The 16,685-nt window shown below is 34.5% G+C and overlaps 1 protein-coding gene across 1 annotated transcript; it reads left to right on the top strand.

Moving 5' to 3' along the window:
• Positions 1-7,449: 7,449 nt before the first annotated feature.
• LOC149211800 (putative E3 ubiquitin-protein ligase RZFP34) lies at positions 7,450-11,988 on the top strand. The gene is made up of 9 exons (XM_089391582.1): positions 7,450-8,392; positions 10,271-10,358; positions 10,510-10,569; positions 10,879-10,911; positions 11,020-11,097; positions 11,236-11,279; positions 11,403-11,443; positions 11,559-11,641; positions 11,752-11,988. Exons 1-9 carry the CDS (start codon positions 8,328-8,330, stop codon positions 11,845-11,847), a joined length of 588 nt encoding a protein of 195 aa, XP_089247708.1. The 5' UTR covers positions 7,450-8,327; the 3' UTR covers positions 11,848-11,988.
• The last annotated feature ends 4,697 nt before the right edge of the window (positions 11,989-16,685 follow it).

Raw genomic sequence — 16,685 nt, 5'->3', positions numbered from 1 at the left:
GCAAAAGGGTTAACGGAGGGGGGAGTTAGGTGGGGGAATTCCAACGGCACATAATCAAATGTGGGGGATGATGGGATGCAGGAAACGAGATAGTGTAGGGTAGCCGGTGAGAGGGAAGGGCAATCGAGACTCCGCGACCCGATGAAGAGGTTGACGAACAGAATGGAGTGAGTGGAAGGACCCAGGTCAAAATGGTTGTGAGACAAACCCTGCAGTAATGGATGTTCTGTGCTCGAAAGCATGTTAACCGTCGGTTCTGTTCACTCTCCGATGTAGGATTAGGGCTCGTCCAGATGGATTTGTCGGGGTTGGGATCCTCCAAGTAGTCAACCACGTCGACATCCATTTCCGACATACTGCAGACAAAAGTAGCGACAACGAGAGAGGGTAGGGATTCCGAGTGACAGCGCAAGGGGAGAGGTCAGTTTGTCGACCGTAGTGGTGATATCAGCGATGCAAAGGGTGATGGGCAGCTACGGTGTTTGCAGTAGTGAGTTGAGTGTAAACCCTAACCTTTCTCAGTTAGGGTTCTGATGTTGCGCGTTCGCTCCATCTATTACTGTTGTTCTGATTCTTATCATTTTATTGTTATATATTTATTCAAATATATATATATATATATATATATATATATATATATATATATATATATATATATATATATTGAACTCATATATTAACTTTTTATAATTAATAATAATAATAAGAAATGTAGTCATTGCAACAATATTTCTCATCATCATTTCCCTATCACTTAATTGAGACTAGGTGGGAGAGATCTCATTTGAAAAGAACATGTGTCACATGAACATGAGTTACGGTTTTTTGAGCATGTGGTATTAGTGGACTATGGTATCACCTTATGGTATTATAACAAAGCCTATTTATAGATTGAGAAGTGAATCTTCATGATTAAAGACCTTGTGGAGTGTTTTTCTAAATGAGTGTTTCATGATTGTTCCATACATATTGATATCAAGTACCACTTCATTAGAAACAAACTCAATATCTATAGTAAATTTATGGCCAAGAGAGGAGTAATGATTTATGGTGAATGCACTTTTTGATGCTCTCAATCTCCTAAAGATTTTAGTACATACCTATGCAATAGGCCTTACTTGTATAGTTAAACTTATTTGATAGTATATATATCGAAATCATATATTAGATTTTTTTGTAATTATTAATAATAAAAATATTATAATACACCTATGCAATAAGCCTTACTTGTATAGGAACTTATTTGATAGCATATAAGTTAAAATAATATATTAAATTCTTTTATAATGGTTAATAATAAAAATGTTATAATTTAGGAATTTTATTAACCATCTAATTTATATAGCTATTCTATTTTTTATAACTGTACTAACATAAATTTTTCCATGGATAAATATTTAAGATTTTGCAATTTATAAATTAAATTAAATTAATGAGATAGCTATTCTATTTTTTATAACTGTACTAACATAAATTTTTCCATTGATAAATATTTAAGATTTTGCAATTTATAAATTAAATTAAATTAATGAGATCGAAGTAGAAGATTACGATTGCTTTACAATGTCCGGAGATCATAACCAGCATGGTAGAACATGAGTGTGATGAATAACATGGCGAAAGGAATTTTTAACCTTTATTCCATATGGCCCCTCTCTCAGAATCGCAAAGAGTGGGAATTTTATAAAATGCCTCACCCACGTCTTGGTCGTCAGATTCGTGGACAACTGGGGAGGATGATGAAGACAGAAATTCCTTACTTGGTCGTTGAAAAAGAAAAAATGATGAAGAAAACTAAAAATATTAAAATGAAAATACCTTCCTTGCGGGAAGAAACAAAATGCCTGCCTTCTTTGAAGATGGAGTATAAGAAGGGCAAGAGGAGGGGAGAGGTTTAGTAGAGTGAGTGAGTGAGTGAGTAGGCTATCGTTGGTGGAGGGAGAGGAAGTATGGCAAAGGAGGAGGAAGTGTTGTCGATTTTGAGCAAGCTCTTGCTCGGCCTCCAACTGTGTCTCGGCATCTGGCAGACCTGCAAGCTCACCCCAGTCGGAGCCGTGATGCAAGGGATAATTGGCTGGATACTGCGGCCCCTCGGCCTTTCCCCGATATACGCCCGGCTACATAGCTCACCAGGGCGCGTTTTTAAAAGGGTGCGTTGCATCATGATGCTGCCACCAGATAAGACGCGCAGGATTAGCTGGACGAGGAGTGATGCCACTAAGATCCGATCAACCTACTTGGGGGTTCCTTTCCGCCTGGAGAGAAAGGGAAACATGTTGTTCGTCAATGGGAAAATGGCGTATTACATCACTGATCTAAACTGGCACGTTCTGAGGGGCATGAATTTCTGGCTCACCGACAACAGCGTTAATGCCGTGTTTCTCAAAAATTACAAACAATTTTGGGAACAAGTGGCCACAGGCCGTGTGTTGAGCTTCTCAGAAGTGCTAGATTGCGTCATAGTTGAGGATTATTATCCCATGGTTTCAGATTACAATGAATGGCTTTTGCCCGTGGACTTGTCAGTGGCAGGATTGTTTGTGCAAGCCAAGAAAGCCAACGGGGTGGCTGCTACAGTGTTCAGTCTAACTTCAGCAGTGCTGGAATTCAACGCACCACTGAGAGAGTGGATTTATGGTAAGATCAATCTTGTATTCTGTTGGTTTATGCATATTATATGTGACAAACTGCGTTACTCAACAAGGAAGCAGGTTTACTCCTTGGGAAATTGGGTCCAGAAATTGAAGCCTTCAAACGACGTGGAATTAAGGGTTGGGAAGCGTGATAGGATCTGCGCTGTGATTGGTGGAGGTGCTAAAGCTCACAAAGAGGGTGCGACTTTAGTGCCTTGGTTATCATGCCCCGAATCGCAAACGACTTTTAATTTCAATTGTCGCCACCTTAACATCCTGTGCGAATTTCTTCCTAATTCTAATGATGTAGAGATGTCTATTAATATGGGAGACCGTATGATTGGACATAAAAGTATCATATCTGCTGAAGCTAGGACTGCGTTTATACAGATATCCACATTTATGTCTAGGCTAGCAGAGAATCGTTGTGGTTCACTAAAATGTTATGGGCCCAACAACAAAGTACATGTTAGAAATTTATTGGAGTCGATAGACCACTATAGAGTTAATGGCTATCCTCCGGTATACGAACTAGTGTTGGAGGATGTAATTGTGCAGTAAGCATTGTAAACAACTAAGACCTTTCCAAAGTTGTATTTATAATTACTTTACTTTTTCATATGTAAACTTCAATTTCTCCATTGTTATGGCAAGTGTTTTCCCGAGTGCTTTGCAAATTAAGAGTGGTCGAGAGCGATCAGTATAGGAAAATAATGCGGAAATTGAAAATCCAAGATGTGAATTGAAATGCGTAGATGTGTTTTAATATAAAAATGTTTATTAAATGTTAAGCAGACTTGAACGTACCACAACATAAATGTGTGATTTGTTTTCTTTTTAACTTTTTTCATAAAATTATGTGACATTAAACAAAATTTCAAAAATGACTCCAAACAAAAATATGTTGTAAGTGTTTAATGCTTTTAAGAAAAAGACTTCAAAAAAATATTTTGATTAAAAAATTTAATTTTAGTATTACTATTTAACTTATTCTTAATTTTAAGTTGTATATTTGTTTTTATAATTATTTGGTAACATAATTTATTTTATTTTATTTTATTAATTGCGAGTATAGAATTATTTATTTCAAAATAAGTTTTTCACCATTTAAATTTAATTATAGATGGTATAGATTTAACTTTTATAGTAATATTAAAATTTTAAAATTTATTTTCAGTTAGTTATGTTTTTCTAATTAATTTATTTGAAATTAATTAATTAAAGTAAATGTCATATTGGACAATTGTTATTGATAAGTCGTGCTATTGTAACATGAATTACTTATAAGTTAAGAATTTTCATGGTAAAGTAGGAGTGAATCTCCATGGTTAATAATATTGTTACATGTTTTATAAAATCTATATATGTTTAACTCATATATTACTTTTTTTATATAATTAATAATAATAATAATAATAATTTAAAATAAATTATAATTACGCCATAACACATTTCTCTTTGAAATCAACTTTCCTCTTGGGTTACGTGTGCATTTCTGAGCCTTTGATTACACTACGCTACTTCCAGGTGCTTCTCCGAGTGGAGACCTCACACTTGCCCTAGCTTGGGGATACTTCTGGGTGCTTCTCGGATTGGAATGGAATTGATCATCTGTGCTATTTGCATTCACTCTCTGCATCAATCGAAGGCTTAAAGTCGGATGTTGCGGGTGTGGTGGAGGACAGACAGGGTTAAAGAAACTGCTGTTGTGGGAAAAAGAATTAGACTCCCTTTCTTCTCTGTTTTATTTCAGGCATAGAAATTTGGGTTTTTTTTGGTGTAGCTTGCTTCAAGATTTCTGTGTTGGTTTACCCATTTCTGCATTTCTGCTTATTACATATACGGGACAAGTGGCTTATTTGATAAAAGAAAACTAGGGAACATAGGCTCTAGAATCCCTGAAATGTTATATAAGTTCATTAAATCCACAATAAATTTGTTTCGGAACTATGAGTTCACAGAATCAGGGGACAAATTACATTATGCTCTCAGTGGAATCAAAGGAATTGTCTATAGCCCTTTTTCGGAATCAAACCTAAATCTTTATCTAGGGTTTTAATAATCTAGGGCTTTAATATGAAAGACTTCCATTTTTGGAGGATTTTTCAAGGAAAGGCACTGGTGGAAATGGATCCTATAGAGAAGATAAGGATGGAAGACACCCCTGGTTAAACGTTTAAGACTTTCAGCGGCACGATGAGTGGTTTCATTGGGGGTATGTCTGGAGAGGTATGGTGGCCAGATGGTATGATGTGCTGAAAGTTGAAAGGAGCATTTCCCTTTCAGGTTTGATCAAGACTCTGCAACTTATGGGGAGTTATGGTCTCACATTTGCTGCAATTGGAGAGGTGTTTGCTTTGACCAATCACATGGTTGAGAAATTTTGAGAGGACTTCTGGAACGGAGCCATGGGTGGCTTTGTTGCTGGCACCTCCATCTTGGGTTTTAGAGGTAGAGATTCTACCTGTTCGAAAGCTATATTTTTTCTGGGCAAAATTCTTCTAAATTCAATTATAGTGCTGATAATTAATTATCTATATTAAATAAAATGCTTACTTTCATCACTGGTAATTTTGTACTAGGGTTTCAAAATTTATTTACTCAATTAAGCAGTGAAACAAAAAGTCCATTCAGTGGTACAGTATAATAGGATTCAAACACAATCTCACTGTTCAACAATATCACTGCTCCACAATAACATTCAACACAGTTTTGTAACAGTTCAATGATGCCAATACAACCTGGGTTTAACAGTTGCAGTACAAATGAACTCCACAGACTTTAAAAATAATTCAAATCCAGCTATTCTGATCCACAACTTTGAAAACTATTCTACTAACGTTATCCAGAACATACCCAACTAGGACTGATAATTTTCCTGGCTCTATATACGGTTTCCTTCAGAGCTCTCTAAGCCCTTTTTAGAGCTCGTAAGCTGCCTTAGCAGTTCAGGGACTTATGACAAACATAGATCAGATGAGGTTCTTCGATTTGCTGATGGCAAGTGGAGAAAAGGGGTGACGTCTACTTCAGGCAAAGATGCAGTCTCAGATTTGGCACATACTTCACCTCAATACCTCAGACATATTGCGAGTTAGACCCTCCCACTTCCTCAGGAACTCTCTTTTAGTTACAGGGCCCGCACTATATTCCAGGACCCTGGATCTGTGGAAATCGACTTCAGGAAACCCTTCATATCAATCATAAGGTAGCAAATGATATTCTGACCCTCAGAACATACCCAGTCTGCTACAGGACCCATGAGATGATTCCAGGAGGTCTCGCTCAGCCTTAAAAGGGCTTGGATTATCACCACTATATGCCTTGGACTGTCACAGGTCCACTTCTGGACTTCGGTCTGTCGCGGGATGGCTACAGGAATTGCGCTCTGTTACAGAATGGTTGCTCGGCCTCAGGGTATGTGATCTGCTTCAGACAATTCTTTTCAGGATATGTGATCTGCTTCAGACAATCCTCGTCAAGTGGATGTTGCCTGATTGTCTTGTTAATCTTCCTCAGATCCGTTACACTGGTCTCTGGAGTTGTGATGTGTTTCAGGCATCTTAATTTTTGCCACACACAGAAAAAAACCACGATAACTAAACTCAAGAAGATTTTGGTCTGTCCAATAAGTTAATAACTGAACCTCAGAGAAATTGTCCAGCTTATGTAGAGTTAGGTACTATTTGCCACAGGTTTTCCCAAAATTAATTCGCTGCTCCTTTCAATAATTAAAACCCTGTTGCCAGAATAAGAGACCAATAAAAAGAATGAAAAAGAGTGACTAAGTAGGGTGGGATCACCCCCACCGAAACTAGTCAAAGAAAATGGGATATTCAACCCTCTCAAAGAAAATCAGAGACAAATGATGCAATCCAATTATGCCTCAAGTCTTTCTGGGCCTCTTGTATTTATAGTTTCATGAGGGGTCTTTTTGTTTAATTAATTGAGTGATGCTCACATCAGTGACCAAACCCCACTCCAACTTTGGGGTTTTTTTGCCCTAGCTGCCCCAAAACTTGCCCATCATTGGGTATTTTGGGGATTCCTTTTTATCGAGGACTATAACCTACGGGGATCTATAGGATACTTCATCCCTTGGGCCAATTAATCCCTCGAGGACATTACAACAATCATTTCCTTATTATAAATTAGAGTGCAAATTATTCCCATGTTTAGATCTCTGCATTCTTTGATATGAGTTAATTTACTTGCATTTTTTTTTAGTACAAATGAAGTACTGAGTTCTTACATTCGGTTTATACTTGTTGCAGGTCCAGCATGGGGACAATGATACTGATATATTTTACTCTGCAATCGGAAAAAATTGTTTTCTTATTCACATAGATTTTTAGGAAAGTTCGGTGTAATGTACAGATTTTTATCATGCTGTTTTCATGGGTCTTCCATTCTTTGATTCAAGTTTTTGACTATACTCTTTGCCTAGAGCACAAAATTGTGATCTTTGTAAATGCTTCAAATAGGGAAGTCAACTGTAGACTGATTTCATATTTTCATTGTCAAGTATTTTCTTCTCATTTATCTCTCGAATTAGTTTAAGACATATCTAAACTTATTAATTTGTACATTCTTTTACCTTTTCATTTTCAGAAGGTTATGAATCTTTATTAATTATGAGTTCTGATTTGTTTTTGTAAAGGATACTTTTAATATATACAGAAAAATGTTTACATTAAAAAATAAATAAAATGAAGGGTATATACAATTGTATTTACATACTCTTAAACAAACAAAAACATTTATGGAATCAGAATAAGTGGTCGAATCTAACAGTTTGGCTTCCTTAATCAACAATGATCTTTTTGCCAGCAACTGCATATGTACCCGCTCTCTCTATAACTGACAAAAGGCAACCGATGAACAGATTTCATTAGCAAAAACATGTTTGCAGCATAATGTTCAAATAACAAATAATGCAGAGATTCTCAAACAATGCCAGATACCAACCAAAGAATCCTGAATCAGAGATCTAGATCCCCCCATAACATTGCCCTCCAATGAAGATGCCAGTGAAGAATACTAACCAATTGCAACTAAACATAATTGTAATTTTTTTATCATATTGTATCTGGAAAGCATGCACTCATCAGGTTACCTGTATTCCCATGTTTCTAATGGTGAACAGGTATCGAACAGGCAAGCATGCACTCATGGATCAGAAAACTGTGAATGCAGATTATCCCAAAAAGGGCGTTGTGTAGCAGAGGATTTTGGTGTATGTTTCCAGGGTTATCTTCTTTTGGCTGTGTTTCTATTTATTATTCATATTTATATTCTTGTAGCGTGTCTGCTGGTTTTTGATGTAAAAAGTTCTAAAGTTCATGTCAGATTGTTCTTGAATTAGTGAATTCTCTTGGTTTCCTAGGGTTTGTGGTTGTTCTTGGGTTAGGATCCATGTTTTATTTCCATTTTAGTTTGTCTCAGAGTATATGTCTGCTTTGATTTCCTATTTTCCTTGTTCTTCAAATTTGTTTTCGAGGGTTTAGTACGGGAAAATCTCCATTTTATTTAAGGCGGTGTGATCGCGATTGCATTGCCTAAAAGTGGTTTTTTTGAAAGAGATTGATAGTAATTTTTTGTTGTGGTTTTGGATTTTCTGTTTTGATGTTTGGGCTTTGGTCTTATGCTTTCGTTCTTGCTCTCTGTGCTGTAGATCACTCTTTTCCTTGAATCATGGCTCGTATGAAGCCAACGATGGTGGTGGAAGATACGCTTAATCAAGGATGCATGCAATATGGGTTAGTAATTAAATTCAAATCAATTCATTAAAACTGGGCGACAAGAATTAGATGCACTGCTATTACACATCATTTTTTTTAATACTTTCTTTTTGTTTTTCTTCGTTTTGGAGGTTTTCTGCGACTATAGATATAGAGAGAGTCCCAGAATACAATTCTTTGTATTTGAAATTAATCTCCTGTCAATCTCTTTACGTTTTCTTCAAATCTTAAAGTCGGGAGATTTTGGAATGCTCTGAAGCCTTCTAGTCAGATTCTGTGCTGTTAGTATACATTGATTTCAAAATAAGCTTTTTATAATTTTTTCTTTCATTCTTTGTTCGATATCTTTACTCATGGAGCTCTTTTATTTTAGTTCACCAGGCTGAATGCATTTTTTCTACTTTGGGAATATCCTCTCACTTGGAACCATTGAGTGGTGTAATGGCATCGGGCAAGCGATATAGTAGCAGAGTATTTGCTTGCTTTTTGCATTCTGTGGCAGGATGGTAGAGAAGACAAGGATCCGGGACACTCGGATTCTAATGGTTGCTAGCCTAGTTTCAGCTACTGCCCTCACCGGCATCGATGTGAAATTGGCACCTGGAGCATGCAATTGGCAATTTGAACAATTTGTCGTATGAATGCATGCCCCATATGAGTGCATGCCTGCATATTTCATATTTATTACAAAAAATATGTGGGAATATGCATACATCTCATCTCCTGTACCAAGAGAAGGGACTAGTTTAGAATTTTATTGCAAATTTTATTGACCTAAACATTTGGAAGTCAATATGCCCATATCATGAAAATATATGGTGAATGAAATAAATTGAACCCCGACATTTTCATGGTACTTATTTATAGCACCCTTGAACTAGTGTAGTAATGGAACTTTCTGTGAACAATGAGTAATTGTGTGCTACTGTAATCCAGTAGAAGTCGTGGGGTAGCCTCTTTGTGTCCATGACCCAGCAATAAATTTCTGTTGGCACCCTTTAATGCAGTCAGTTTTATTTCAAATTTCTCTCTAACAGCGAGGTCTATAGAACAACACTTGTGTCAAAACGAAGCTGTCCTAGCTATCAACTACCTTTCTTTATGATTTAGTTCTTTCATTATACTAAGTATAGTTCTCTATTGAAGGAGGGGAAACTTTGGGCATTCTCCTTAATTGAAGGAGGAGAAACTTTGGGCATTCTCCTTAATTGGTAAAAATGGAGTGGATTCTCTCTGTTGCTAACGTTGGAAACCTATAGTTGGTGCATGTGTTCTTTATGTGGAACTAATTTCAATTCTTAACTTTATCTTCTTTAGAGCTGAAAAACTATTACATATTATGCGGGGCTATGGTATCCCACATATTTGTTCTATTTATCCCAAATTTTGGCCATAAGCAAACCTATCTCATCTCATAGAACAAGAAAAGAGGTTGTGCCAAAGTGACCTCTTTGTATTGCTAACATGAGAAGAGTATTTCTGTGTGTCTCTCTATTTTCTTCAGCTTAATTTACTTTCTACTAAGACAATGAATCTCAGGGAATTGAAGTGTGCAAAAATAGCATTCATTAACGTGGGGCTATGACATTTCTGTTTTTAACTGTGAAGGAATTCATCCTGGTCATTTGTTGTCCTTAACATAAATATTTAAGGTAGTGAGTGTCTACATTGTTTGACATGCATACCCATACTGTATTTGGTATTTCTTCCTTGAAATAGAATGGAGATGTTCAATACACTGTTCTTTAATGTAACATTTATACCTTTTATTTATTATATATAATTTTGATATATTCTTATTGGTATCTCCATGCATCTTACAAAGTGGTGAAAAATGTGCCATACAAGGATGATTTTACTGATGTGTGTTTTCTTGATACTGATAATTGATGGCAGATGTTCACACTACCGCCGGAGATGCCAAATAAGGGCTCCATGTTGTAATGAAGTCTTTGACTGTAGGCATTGTCATAATGAGGCCAAAGTATGCTTCTTTTTCTTTACTTCATTCGTAGCTATTTCAAGTTCAACGGTTGTGTTTGGTTTATATACTTGTTAAAATAGAACTAGAAAATTACGTCTCTTCTAATTTCATTTGTGAGGGTATAGTATGGACTGATCTCATATCTGAACAGAATTCAATGGATGTCCATCCACTTGACAGACATGATGTACCGCGCCATGAAGTTCGAAAGGTAAGGTTCTATCTTGTTTTCCAGTTAGATGTTATTCATTATGATGTTTGTCTTAATGCTCTGAACAATATGTATTCTTTGTAATTAGTAAAGATTTTTTAGGTTGTAACATCATAATATTTTCTGAAGGTAGATTTGAAAGATGTAAAGATTTAACTTTTATTCTTCTCAAAAGATAAATGGTCAATTATCTAGCAAATTTTATCTAACTTGCTGGATTACTATATTGCTTTTGTTTATTTATAGTTATTCTCGTATGTTTGCAGTATATTGCTCTTGTTATTTATAGTTATTCTTGTATGTATGCAGGTTATCTGTTCACATTGTAGAACTGAACAAGATGTAAGAGCTGAGCCTTTTTAATTTTAATAATGTGCATAAAATTTAGAGGTAAACACTATAATGCTTCTTGAGTTATTTTAAAAATGATTATGCACTGTCATTTTGCAGGTTCAGCAAACCTGCGTTACTTGTGGTGTTTGTATGGGAAAGTACTTTTGTGAAAAATGTAATTTCTTTGATGACGAGGTACGTTTTTAATGCCTTTTCAGGTTTAATAGTTTTGGTTCAGGAAAACAAAGAGTTTCACTCTTACAAAATTATAAAAAGATGGTTTGGATGTATACGCTTTTGGTTCTAATTGTACTTGCCACTTTGGTTTTCCAGGACTCAAAACAACAATACCACTGTGATGGATGTGGAATTTGCAGGTATGCTTTTCTCTTTTTCCTTTGATGTTTCTCGCTCTCTTGTAAAGTAATCTTTCATGCTATTGTGAAATGTATTAGATGTATTTCTTGCCTTTGACTTTAGCTACTTGTGCTGGTTTTCAGAACTGGCGGCAACGATAATTTCTTCCACTGTTATAAATGTGGTATGTTCTTTATGACTTCTCAAATTATCACTGCTTCTTCTCAAATTATCACCGCTTCTTCCCTTGTTTCATTGTAGTGCGAGAATGATTTATTTGCTCATGTACCTTTTTCTAGGATGTTGCTACTCTATCCGCTTGAAGGATTGCCACCCTTGTGTGGAAAAAGCAATGCACCACAACTGCCCTATGTGTTTTGAGGTAGGTCACACTTATCTGCATAGTGTAGTAATTGTAGTTTTCTTTTTATAGCATAATTTAGACTGAAGTTATTTAGATATCTGAACCCTCGTCTGTTGACTCCTCTGCAGTATTTATTCGACTCTACAAAGCTTATCAGCGTATTGCCTTGTGGTCACACTATTCACATGCATTGCTTGAAAGAGATGCACGAGCATCTTCAGTAAGTTTCATATGTGGCCTGTTTTGTGCCCTGGCTCACAACCTCTTGTTATGACTTCTAATTGAATGGGTCGACTCGAGCTAATTGTAGCTGCTTATTAATATGGAACTTTTTTCCATTTGAAGCCATGTTTTTTGAACCCATACTGCATGTTGATGCTTGTTAAGCTCTTCATTATTATATGGTATAATTATTGTTTATCAATGTTTTGGAACCCATACTGCATGTTGATGCTTGTTAAGCTCTTCATTATTATATGGTATAATTATTGTTTATCAATGTTGAAGTGTTATATGTGTCTTCATGTATAAATTTAATTTGTTTTTCGGTAGACAACATTCCTCGTGATTTATATTCTGCATTTTCTATTACTTTACACTGATAATATTCTGCACTTTCTATTACTTTTCACTGATAATCGACCGCAATACAAGATGTTGTATGACGATGTCTTTTATCAATGTTGAAGTGCTATATGTGTCTTCATGTATAAAACTGGTTGTTGAACAATAATTTATCCTGTCTGCAAGAGAGGGCTGTTTTATCTTTTCTACAAGAGAGGGTTGTGCATCTGCCAAAATTCTTCATAGTGGAACTTGTTTATATGTTTTTTAATAATTGACTTTGAAGTTTACAAATAGTTGGATGGATTTTATTTGCTAGGCTGAAGCAATTATTCTACAAATCCACTACGGTTGTGAGCAATGAGTATTTATAATTATGTTATTAAATATTTGGATGGATTTTATTAGCAAGGTTGAATCTACTATTTTGTAATGCACAATAGTCTTGCGATGTGTTTGCAAAAATATGTTCTTGAATATTTGCATGGATTTTATCTATCTGACTGTTTATCTGTCGGACTGAAGTGAGTGATTATGGAATGTTTAGTGGTTGTATCAATTTGTTTGGAAAATTTTGTTTTTGAATACTTGGGAAGAGATTAGTTTGCAATGCGTGGTAGTTGTGAGCAATCTGTTTGCAAAAGTGCGAGTTGTTGCAATGCTCAGGTGGGAAGTTTCTTTTGGAAAATTGTTTTGCCATTGTTTTTGTGATGGTGCAGTTTTAGCTAGTATTCATTTTTATTCCTTGTGAAATTTTATTCATTCTTTCCATATGGCCAATTCATTGTCAGTTTGTTGTTTCCGTCTCGTTGTGGCCACACTCGGCGAGCCACAATGTGGCTAACTCATTATTGTCAATATAGTGCATCTCGGCCACTTTGTCAATTTAATGATGACTTGAAGAAACTCTTCAAGTGTCATGTTTCATTATCCAGTGTGAATTTTTATGTCTTCTTCCCATGTGGCCAAATCATTGTCAATTTAGTGCATCTCGGCCACCGTGTCAATTTACAACACATGTTGGTTGAAGAGTTTCACGGTTAACTGCTTAACGCTCGGTTCTGATTTTTCATGAAACCCTCATTCCCAGTTTTCAGGAATCATTCATTTTCAGTTTTCCAACCAAATTACTTTTTAAATAAAAGAATGAAACACTTGTTCTCAAATAAAAATGTTCTCACGTAAAAGATAGAAATACTCGTTCTCAGTGTTCTACCCAAATTTGAAGGGTTACCACCAAGTTTGAAGGTTTTAACGCAATAGCATTTTTAATGCTCAATTTGAGGGGTCTGGTTTTTTCTGGGTACTACAATTCTTCTGAATAATGGAAATTTCCAGCTTATTTTCTTATATCAAACATTTGTGTAGGGTTTCAACCAATTAACATTTCATTGAGTATGTATTTACAAATCAATGATTTTGGGATCAAATCCCACAAAGCAATTCTATATATGCTCTTCAAATTCCTTCAAGCTTTTGAAAGTAAAACCAATGAATTATCAAATTTTACTATAATAAAAAACAATTAGAAAGCCTTTAGCCATCCCAAATTGCTCATCCTTTAAGCTTGAGCCAACATCTCTTCTAGAAAAATTAAACAATTCCAATTTAATAACCCTATTCAATTGCAACTCATTATCATCCACCCTTTTCAACAATGCCCATTCACATGTCGCTATTCTTCCATACTCTATGCCTTACGGCGTTTCTTTTGCAACATCAAGTGCAAATGCTAGTTTAGTTAATTTTTAAGATTTTTTTTTTAAATCTCTGATATGTGAAAGATGTATTATGGGGTAAGTGTTTTGATGTTTAATTTATATGGTTATACTAGCATACATTGTAATTCTAACCAATATAGAATATAGAGGGATCAAATTTCTCCAAAAAAATTTGAAGTGCAAAATACAATGTACCGATCTAACATGAGTTGAGAGGGATCAAATTTCTTCAGGTGCAAATTTTTTTTAGAGTGTAAAATACAATGTGTTATTTTTCATTGTTTAAATTATATTTTTGAATGCTAAGTAGAGTATATATGTGACAAATTTAAAAATTTAACCATTAAAACTAATTTTTTTTTGGTTAAAAATAGATTTGTATTAAGTTGATATTGACATAAATTAGTTAACATAGATCTTCAAATTTGTTGTTGACATCTTTTTAAAAACTGATTCACACATTTCTTACTTCTAAATACTTTACAACATACTCATTTTTTTTAAATTATAACCTACATTATTTTTCTATTTAGAACATAATTTAAAAAAAAATAAAAAATAAAAATAAAAATAAAAATAATTTTTTTTTTTTAAACAAGCACGGTTGCACAAACAAACTTACAGGGTTGTAGAATAAACTTACAGGGTTGTAGAATGAGCCTCTCGACTCAATAAAATTTGTTGGCTTCATTAGATTTTGAGGTTTTTGTCTTGTAAGGCATTGGGAGGAGACACCAAAAAAACATCTATCCATATTAAGGGTTGGTGTGACCTAGACAGATCCAATCCCCAAATAATTTGATAACTGAGATACCATTTAATCATGATTTATGGAACCATAAGCTAGTCCTATAAATCATATACATTTAACCAACACATCTATTATATATCACAATTATAAAAACTACCTTGATCTTTTTCTCAAAATTATTTAATTAAATAACAACCACCACCTAAACATGTCCATTAAACCAAACTACAAAAATTATTTATTTATTTTTTATAACAAATTAAAAAAAAAAAAAAAAAACCATTTTTCTTTTTAATTTTTATAAATTATAAAATTATAAAAATATATTTGAGAAAAACAAAGTTGGTTCTATGGAAAACTAAAAAAGCAAAATCATGAACCTTATTCATATTTAACCATATTTCTTAAGCTTCAACCTCAAATGTGTACCTCACAGCTTTTATATTATCAATCATCAATTACTTTTATTTTTAAAATACTAAAAAATTTATAAATTTTGTTGATGTAAAAAATCTAATTATTATATAATTTAGATTTTTAAATAATTATTTTAAAATATAATTATAAGAAAATATTATAATTACAATTTATATTTTTGAATATCTAAATGCATTTATATAATTTTTTTAACTTGTTCTTTGATGGAGTGATGTGTGTGAATAAAGGGAGCCAAGTTGCCACCACATATCTAGAAAATGCAATGGGAGTTAATATTAATGAAGTCCTATATGAAAATTAAGGAAATCCTCAAGGCTCGGATGACTTGAAGCATGTGGATAGCATGGGAATTTAGCTTAATTTTCTAAGGCTCGATGTGAGGGAGAATGCAGTCAAAAGTCTCCCAGCAAGGTGGAGTTTGGTGGATAGAGGTAATCATGTTGGGCACTCCCATTTTAGTATTTTCCGTTTAAATTTGTTGCATTGCATTGATTTTGGTTAGAGCCCGAGGTAGGATTATTACAGTGGATATGTCTAATTTTTTCCTAACATTTGAAGTGTAGAAAATCTTGTAGATTCACAAGCTAATGCAATGTACTAAAGCACGGGACAAGAATTTAATTCTACGTTCAACTAATGGAAGCCAATAGATCGATGAAAACAATATGAGAAAGAAGAAGGTAAATCAATGGCACATAACACAAGATGTATCTGGGAAAAGCCACTGTTAAAAACCCTGATATCCGTATTGCATATATCATAAATATGAGTGAAGATATAAAGCTTGTTCTCACTAGAACAATTCCGCACAAGTATGCTAACTCTCTCAGCTCACAATCTAGCTCAAACTAAATCCTTAGCCTATTCAGCAGCTCTCCAAGCCCCTAATCTCTTGCTTAATTCCTAGGATGAATACCCTGTATTTAAAGGGAATTCATGCTTCCAAAACTGCACAATACAAACATTGGATCAATCTCTGATGCATGAATGATATTTACACTCCATTAAATAATACTAGTGATAGTACATTGTCCTTGCACTCTAGTCTCAACTGGGTCTTTCTCAAAATCGAAATGTATGAGCTTCTCATGAGGGAATCTTCAGTTAACTAGAGTAGCACTAGTGGATGCATTAGTGCACCAACTAATTATTAGTCCTCTATTAGTTCCTCAAACGGTTTGGAACTAATTTAACTAAACTTAACTCAATAAATTGAGTGATCTAATTTCCAACTCAATTTAAATTCATACTGGACCCCTAAAACTTAGGGAGAACATATACATGACTACAAAAAGACTTCCAATTCGAAATTCCTAAGCTAATTAAGTTAATTAAACTTAATTAACTATTTACAAGTTGTTATGAGAATAGAATTCGATTTTAATTCTCAGTTAAATTCAATGACAAATTAAACTGGAATTTCTTGTTGCCATTTCTCAACATGAAGGGGTTCATCTCCTCAATTATGTCAAGTCATCTTAGTAGTTTATTTTTTTCTCTAAATTATGTCGTTATGTATGTTATTTCATTTTTATTAATTGTTATGGGAGTGCTCTTTCTCCCTATTTGGGTTTTTACTGTTGGATGG

This window comes from Pinus tabuliformis, chromosome 1_1 (assembly GCF_031772625.1).
Source record: "Pinus tabuliformis cultivar Carrire ecotype Pingquan chromosome 1_1, CPIR1, whole genome shotgun sequence".
NCBI classification, from domain to species: Eukaryota; Viridiplantae; Streptophyta; class Pinopsida; order Pinales; family Pinaceae; genus Pinus; species Pinus tabuliformis.
The sequence above is the reverse complement of the archived record's forward strand: the minus strand, read 5'-3'. Positions and strand labels throughout refer to the sequence as shown.

What these genes read in the sequence shown, in the direction of transcription:
- LOC149211800 (XM_089391582.1), top strand. Translation starts at nt 8,328, where the DNA reads ATGGCTCGTATGAAGCCAACGATGGTGGTGGAAGATACGCTTAATCAA. An exon ending in CGCGCCATGAAGTTCGAAAG is followed by an intron (nt 10,570 to 10,878) that starts GTAAGGTTCTAT and finishes GTATGTATGCAG; the next exon opens with GTTATCTGTTCACATTGTAG. An exon ending in CTTCCACTGTTATAAATGTG is followed by an intron (nt 11,444 to 11,558) that starts GTATGTTCTTTA and finishes ACCTTTTTCTAG; the next exon opens with GATGTTGCTACTCTATCCGC.